Genomic DNA, 7,666 nt, shown 5'->3' with positions numbered 1-7,666 from the left:
GTGATGTTGATGTGTGTGATGTTGATGTGTGTGATGTAGATGTGTGTGATGTTGATGTGTGTGATGTAGATGTGTGTGATGTTAATGTGTGTTGTTTACTCTGACAGGAGGGAGACAGTGGTGCTAGTCAGGTATCAGACTCTCAGGGAGCGTCAGGATCGGACCCAGCGCAGCCCAGGCTGTTCCCGCTGATGGACGACACCACCAGCATCGATGACGACCCCGAGTCTATCCTGGACGAACACGTGTCCAGAGTACTGCAGACGCCGGGTTGTCGCTCGCCGGGCAGACACTCTCCCGTCAGACCGAAGGGTCACATCTCAGGGGTTCCCCATCACATGTCGTACCCGGGCGCGCTCGCCGGCGCCGCAGGCTCGTCCTGGCACAACAGGTCACGACCGAAGGACGGTTCAAAACGGGACAGCGGCATCGGAGACTCTTCTGTCACGGAGGCAGAGACTGTAACTCATTACCATAAATATTATTACCATCACCACCACCACCATCCCAAGTCAAGGGAGGGGTTGGAGAAACAGACAGAGATGGAAACACAGAGGAAAGTACAGAGAGACTCAGAAATGTACACCACGCAGTCCCGGGTACACCAGGACAGCATGGGCGGCACGGCGGAGTCCCTGCGACGGGAGGGACGGAGAGATGTTCTGGGGAAGCGTGGCGGCGGGAGGAAAGAGGAGGGCGAACCGTTCCTGGCTCTGCCCGTGGAGACGGATAGGTCAGTAGTTCACTGGTCTCTTGTGTTGACCCATATGGATAAAACTTGTGCTCAGTCTGAACTTGCTGCTCACAGTTTATGGGTTTGCCAGCAATCCTTTTGAAGCTGGCAGGGTGCAGGAAGTTGGGGTGGCCATTCCTACGTGTGAAATTCCCTGGCCGATGGCTTTCCAACAGCCACAGATGGCATTTCTGGCCTAGATGACTATGGCACCTTATCAAAGTACCATTAGCCTTGACGCGGGGGGTAGGAGTTAGTTGGGGCCAATATTTGAGCTGTGTGTGATCGGCACACAAGATGGCAGAGCAGGTGGCTAGGTCTGGGAGCCAGTTTTACCAAACGGAAGTGAACTATCTTCCCAAAATAAGCACGGTCGTGTTACAAAGGTCGCTGTGCCAGCAGACAAACATTGGCCAGTCAGAGGTGCATCATTGTTGCCATGGCAACCACCAGGCACAGGTAGCGGCACATTTGTGGTCTGCCATATGGCCATCAGATGTGTCTCTCACATCTCTTTCTCATGTTTGAAAATATTTAGGTCTTGTAACTTCACCTAGAATAGCCCTCAAGCCACCAGATACCAGGAAGTATTAACTTAGCCACACCATTAGTGTTAATCATCAGTTCTGATTATCCTGTGAAACATATATTAATATTAACTTTTGATTTTAACCTCCAGATTTGGCAAGGTGTGGGACTGGATGGAGGAAGGTGAGAGGGAGAGGTACAGAGGGGGGATGAACATCAGAGAGCCAAAGTCCAAACGGTCATCCAAGACAGCTTCCCAAGCAGCCCACAGAAGGTACATTTCCTGTGCTTCCTTCCAAAGATTTATGTACAAGGTTTAGTTGTTAAACTGCATTTTTGATGCTTAAGTAGTTAAATGTATGTTAGAAAACTGACATTTCTTTCTTCCCTTTACAAGCAGCTCTGGAAAAGCAAGCTCCAGCTCCGCGAAGAAACCCTTGGCGTACAACACGTCCCGTCCAACATCGATGGAGCGGCCAGCGGTGACGGCAGAGGTGCGGCCCATGCAGCCCTTCATGCAGGACACACAGATGCCCGTTCTGCCCCAGCCCAACCCCCTCATCTGCTTGGAGGAAGCGCGCAGACGCTTGGTGGAGAAAGCCAACCCCAAGGCCAGGTAAGAAATCCATTAGTCTGTTGTGTACAAATATTTCATGTGCAGGGCTTACAAATACTACCTGTGTCATGTGCAATACACCAGTCTGTAATTAAGGCTAGGTTGACAGAATATAAGCATTGGCCTAAATGCCTTTCAAGAACACACACCTGAACTCAGCAGAGAACAAGACTTAAAATGGTATCACTGGGGCCCAATCAGTAATTTTTAATGGGCCTACAGAATAAAATGTAGACCAGAATAAAATGATGTAGTCATCTTTGTTTATGATGTGTCCAGTGAAGAGATTAAACAACCCTTGCAAAATGGAAAATGTTATACCATTGCCATGGTTTGAAACCATAACAACCCCTGTTTGTTCCTCCAGCAGCAGGCATGTTGTGGACAGTGGTGCCAGGAAGGACAAGGGCAAGCTGCCACAGTCCAAGGTCGTCCCTGCCGTGTCCGACATGGAACCAGAAGAAGAGCCCAAGGAGTAAGTCTCAGTTGTTTTGGGTTTGTTTTATATTTTGAGAGATTAGAGCTAGTTATGTTAGATAGGCCTCTATGGAGTGAAATATGTACTAGCCTGGTCCCGAACTCCAGTCGTTGATGTATGTATTGGGTTTGTTAAATTGTTACCAAAACATGTTGTGCATCATATTAAGTTTAATTATGAATTGAATCTTATAATTGATGCTTTAGATTTTTCCTAACAATGCTGTTGTTTTGAATTGCTATTAGGAGGAAACAGCCCATCAAGAAGCCAGCGTCTACAATGTCCGTCTCGGGCGACAACACCGTGGTCGGGTATTACTTCTGCGGCGAGCCCATTCCGTACAGAACGACGCTCCCCGGGAAGGACATCACTCTAGCTATCTTCAAAAACAGCATCACCAAGAGAGGAAACTACAGGTTAGTATTACTGAGGGCTTTTTGACTGATCTGTAAATTGTCAGTGTATCTAGCTCTTTTTTTTAAAGTTGTAAATTTTGTATGTTGTGTCAAAGCTGGGTAGCTTACAAGATTTTCCCTTCTTTACTGTCTGCAGATACTTCTTCAAGTGCACATCAACAGAGTTCGGCTCCAATGCAGTTTACCAGGAGGTGACTGAAGATGAGGACTTGCTGCCACTATGGGAGGGGAAGATCGTCGGAAAGGTGGAGCGCATAGAGTGAAAAAAAACAACTGAAGAAAGAAAATCCTCAAATCTTCCTGACACCTGACTGTACACAGCTTCTACCTTTCCCCATCAGCAGGGTATTAACAGCGTGAGTTAGGAAAGGGTTTCGTGTAGAGGCTGTTATTTATTTTCTCATATCATGCATGGCGCTAACGGCAAGGAAGGTAGACCTGTGGACAGTCATGTGTCAGGGAAGATGCAAAACTTTTGGTGCTGCTTTGTCTGAGTGACTGGCTTCTACTTGGCAAACACCCCTGCCTGTGCAATCAGCCATATATATCTTGTTGTGCATTGTTGCCAAGGTCGGCCTGTTCTTGTATTGTAGGAAAGATTAGAGATAATACTAGGAAGGAACCATGGAGGGTCTGTTCTGTCCAGTGTAAACTACCAGTAGTGTCCATGTTGTTGCAGTTGTTGATATTACTTTTTTCCTTTTGGAAGGCTTATTGTTTGGTAAGTCCAAGTTCTCTGTAGATAGTATCACCATGGATTCCTGATGTAGATAGTACGGTCCCAGAGGAATCAGATGAAATAAGGACCCCCAGCTGATTGTTTATGCCCCCCCCCCCCACCCTCCGGTTTCAGTCAGGCTGTAGGTAATATTGCTGAGCTGTGGTAATTATTGTAAGGTGAACATATTTTATCCCGTATGCCTGTAAGGGCTTGGATCATACCAAGAGAACATAGCTAATGTAAAGAAATGTGTAAGAGACAAGGCTTCCTTAGACAAGGAGAAAAAAGATGGGAAACCTGTAAACGTCTGTGATATAACGATGTTGCAACTACAGAACAAACTCTCGTATTGGCCATAATTGTAAACACTGGACCTCATATTGTACATAACTTTTATATGACCATTTCCCCTTGATGTTCCCCTGCAAAGCCTTGTTAGGAGTTAGATAAAACACATCAAGTCCGATATAGAGTGTAGGAACACATCTGACCATTTCTTGCCTGTGTTACATTTTTTCTATTTCCCAATGTGTGAAAATAGTTGTACAAGAATTGATACCTAGGTTTCAATTGAAACAATAAAGGTTATATATTTTTAAAGTGAAAACCTGTGTTTCTGTTTGGATATTTTTTTTTTGTGTGTGTGTGTAACAGAAGAAGAGATACTGGGTGTGGGTGTGGGTGTGTGTTTATATGTGAGAGTGAGGGTGTGTCATGATTTTCCTTGATTCAGATCTCAGTTGCCAAATAAAAATCCTTGGCCCGATTACTCATCATTATAACAGTAAAGTGACTTTTTCTACACATCCAATGACCACAGAAATGCAAATTATCAGAAAAATTTCTAAAACAAACACATGTATTTATTTGATTACCAATTTCTCACAGAATACTGTAATTCCTGATGTTTTCAATGTACTTTTATGTTCATGATTTTCATGGTGATGACTGTAACGTGAACTTATCATTATCGATAACAAATAATTCGTTTAGGTGACTTAAACAAATAATTTGCTGACCGTGAACATTTAGTTCCAAGAACAAGTTAAATTTTCTCAGACAGTGAAAGTTTGGTACCGAGAAGACAGAGAATTACAGTAATAGGTTTTGTGGAGACGGTAAACATTTTCATTCAATGAAGAAATGTGCTACAAATGATGGCAAAAAAAGTCTACTCCCCTGCTCAATGGTACTGTCAAGTGGTCAATCATATCCAACATAAAATGGGGTCTTCTGATTGGTCAATGTTACCTGGCTTTGTGGTAATATGAAAATATTATACAACAGTATTTTTTAAAACATGGAGCACTCTAACGGGTGCAGAAACAACCCTCCTGATAAACTGTAAATGCTAAGTTTGCATGGATTTAATTTTGCGGTAGTGGGAAAAAGGACTTTGTGGTAGCACCATCTACTGTAGTCTCTAACTGCCATGGAAAAATGTTTGGTGGTTTTTAATTGGCGTTGAAGCGGCCACCGTGAAAATCGCAAACATTAAACCACCGCAAAAGTTTCTGCATTTACAGTATAACCTGTCCCATATGTTGTTAATAGTGGATCCATGCTACTCCCAAAAATGAATGTCAAAGCTGCAAAGGAGGCTAACAATTGTCCTCTCACAACATCTGCCTGGATATTACAGCATACCAGCAGCTCTATAATACTAACCATTGAAGTGTCCATAGCTAGGACGTTATGGTAAACTTTACCTGACTATCAGGGCCCTACACTGCTGGTACACATTACTGCTGAGGTATGAAAACTAACGATAACTTAATGTTTTAATGGGAGAAGACAAAACAGGAAGTAGGTAGGGGGTATCTTGGTTGCCGACCCCCATTAGTTCAATTTTGTTTCGAGCTTATTTCTCGTCCAAGCAGACGTGAGGAACGGTCCCTGTGTTCAATACCTGTTTTTGCAACATAGAGTACTTATCTCCCAGCAGATCCTTCCGTTGGTAAGACAGTATCCAATGGCCAAAACAGTCAATGGAGGACCCACCCATGGGTTGGATACTAGAAATATCATTGAGTTTGAAAGGTCTTTGGGCAAATGGAGCTTTCCCATTTTGACCCCCATGTAAGAATAGACTCTTCTAGGCATATGCTTTATGGTCATTCCTACAACATTTTGTTCCCCGTGTAAGAATGAACTCTTCCATTGGCACCCACATGTAAAATAGACCAGTCCAAAATGACTACTGCCCAAACCTAAACTACCATTCTGGGATCACCCTTGTCTGAATGATTTTCTACATTTGATTCCTGTTCAAGAATGTACTCTCACAGAATATATATTTCTGGTTTACAAACATAAAACAGCTTTAATCATTTACAAGTCCTGTATGCCAAACACAAGGCTACAGTAGCCACCTACCAAACTCAGTGACATAGGGACTCCAAATCTATATTTTCACATTTTTGTCTGAAAATAGTTCATACACCATTTTCAGTAGTGTATATTCTATGCCAAAAGTGTGAAGTGATGTCCTGTTGGCATATGTCATAGACATTCCCATCCCACATTTCCTGATATTCAGCCATATAAAAGCCAAAAATACCCATACAAATCATTTGACAACTCTCACCTCATACCAATTTCAGTTCATTGAAATGTGATCAGCTCAGTGGATTGTGTACCAGGGCACAGAAGGCCTAATTATACGTTTATCGTTTGAAAATGGCCAAAAAGACCACTTGAAAAAGCTAGACTTCATACCGTCACCAAATGATTTTAGAGTGACCTACAAAACATGTTTCTCATTGATTATGCAAATAATTCTCTCATATCGCATCAATATTCCACTTTTCTCAGTTCCAAACATTTGAAAGTCCTGCCAAACATCCTACAAACTACCCACATACCAAAAATTATAAATCAACACAATTACGATGCGGGCCCAAACTCCGCTAACTCTGCCCCAAGCCACAGCTTGTCCAGAACATGAGGTATCAAAACAAGAAGGTGCACTGCAGAACCTTAGAAAGTTGCTAGACTACCCACCTACACTTGTATCATCAGGATCCACCCACAGCTTCTCCAGGAGGTATACTGTCCATTGACACATGATCACACTTAGCAGACAACGGACGGCACACATAACCTTTTTGGCGATCATAACAATATATTTTAGTCACATACTTGTGGTATGGGGGTGCAATATACACCGTAATAATGATGGAATTGGTTTCCGCATATTGAAGCTGCTTCCATGTGAAGTAGTTTTCACAAAAAAATGACGAAAATAACCTAAGAAACAGAAATCTTTATTGACAAAACAAAAGTATACCGACTTTCGTACGGTCTATTACAACGACATATCCTACATATAAATAGACAAGTGTATACAAATGCTTTGCTTATATATATAAATATCTGTAGATATGAATAAGTCAACATGTTGAGTCTAGCGTGTCATTTACACTATTGGATCTAAGGTATAAACAGTCTTTGATATAGATTTATTTGCCTATTTGTACACAGTAAGGGTTATCTCCTCCCCAGAATGTAGTTGAATTTATCTATCGAACAAAAAGTATCAAATCATTTACAGCAAGCGGAAACAGCTTCGTCCGTTTATCATCATGTCGTGCATGAACAAGTGACCTTCATCTTCGATCTCATTTGGGTAGAAACCTGGGATAATATCTTCCGGCCTCTACATTCAGTTTGTGACAAGAGATTGTTATCCTTGTGGTTGCTCTACGAAGTTCAAAATTATGTACATCCGAAAGATACTTTTCTTGTCCGTATCTTTCCTATTGTTGTCGTTGTTGCTCTCTTTCTTTTAGCGCAGATGTATAAAGGAAAAGGGATGAAGACTACTGTTTATGTTGCTTCGAAGTTCCATCAAAAAGCCCTGGTGTCTGAATGAACATTCCCTAATTAGCCTATCTGTCCGCTTGCCAAAGGACATGAAGAGATCAAAAAAAGAGAAACCCCGACACAAACGCCTATTATAAAAAAACACGTAAAAACAGTCGGAGCAGAGCTTCTGCTTGGAAAGTAATCTTGTGAACTAACCACAATAAACTGGCAATTGTACACTGTGCATAAGTAGTGCATGTACTGCCTTCTCACTGCACTTGGGGCACGCTTGCGGCACTGCGGGATTCGCTCACTGCGGCGCTGTTGTAATAATTTTGCCGATTTTTTCTTGTCACCGTTTCTAGAC

The 7,666-nt window shown here is 42.7% G+C and overlaps 1 protein-coding gene across 1 annotated transcript in view; it reads left to right on the top strand.

The window, feature by feature from the left end:
• LOC118429299 (axin-1-like) overlaps positions 1-4,099 on the top strand; it is a 12,571-nt gene extending 8,472 nt beyond the window's left edge. Inside the window, exons 6-11 of the mRNA XM_035839781.1 lie at positions 108-733; positions 1,413-1,535; positions 1,662-1,877; positions 2,245-2,352; positions 2,601-2,771; positions 2,908-4,099. Of these exons, the coding sequence (XP_035695674.1) occupies positions 108-733; positions 1,413-1,535; positions 1,662-1,877; positions 2,245-2,352; positions 2,601-2,771; positions 2,908-3,034 (1,371 nt within the window). The 3' untranslated portion in view covers positions 3,035-4,099. The remainder of the gene's footprint in view (positions 1-107; positions 734-1,412; positions 1,536-1,661; positions 1,878-2,244; positions 2,353-2,600; positions 2,772-2,907) is intronic.
• Positions 4,100-7,666: the final 3,567 nt, after the last annotated feature.

This window comes from Branchiostoma floridae, chromosome 13, assembly GCF_000003815.2.
Source record: "Branchiostoma floridae strain S238N-H82 chromosome 13, Bfl_VNyyK, whole genome shotgun sequence".
In the NCBI taxonomy this organism is placed as follows: Eukaryota; Metazoa; Chordata; class Leptocardii; order Amphioxiformes; family Branchiostomatidae; genus Branchiostoma; species Branchiostoma floridae.
The sequence above is the reverse complement of the archived record's forward strand: the minus strand, read 5'-3'. Positions and strand labels throughout refer to the sequence as shown.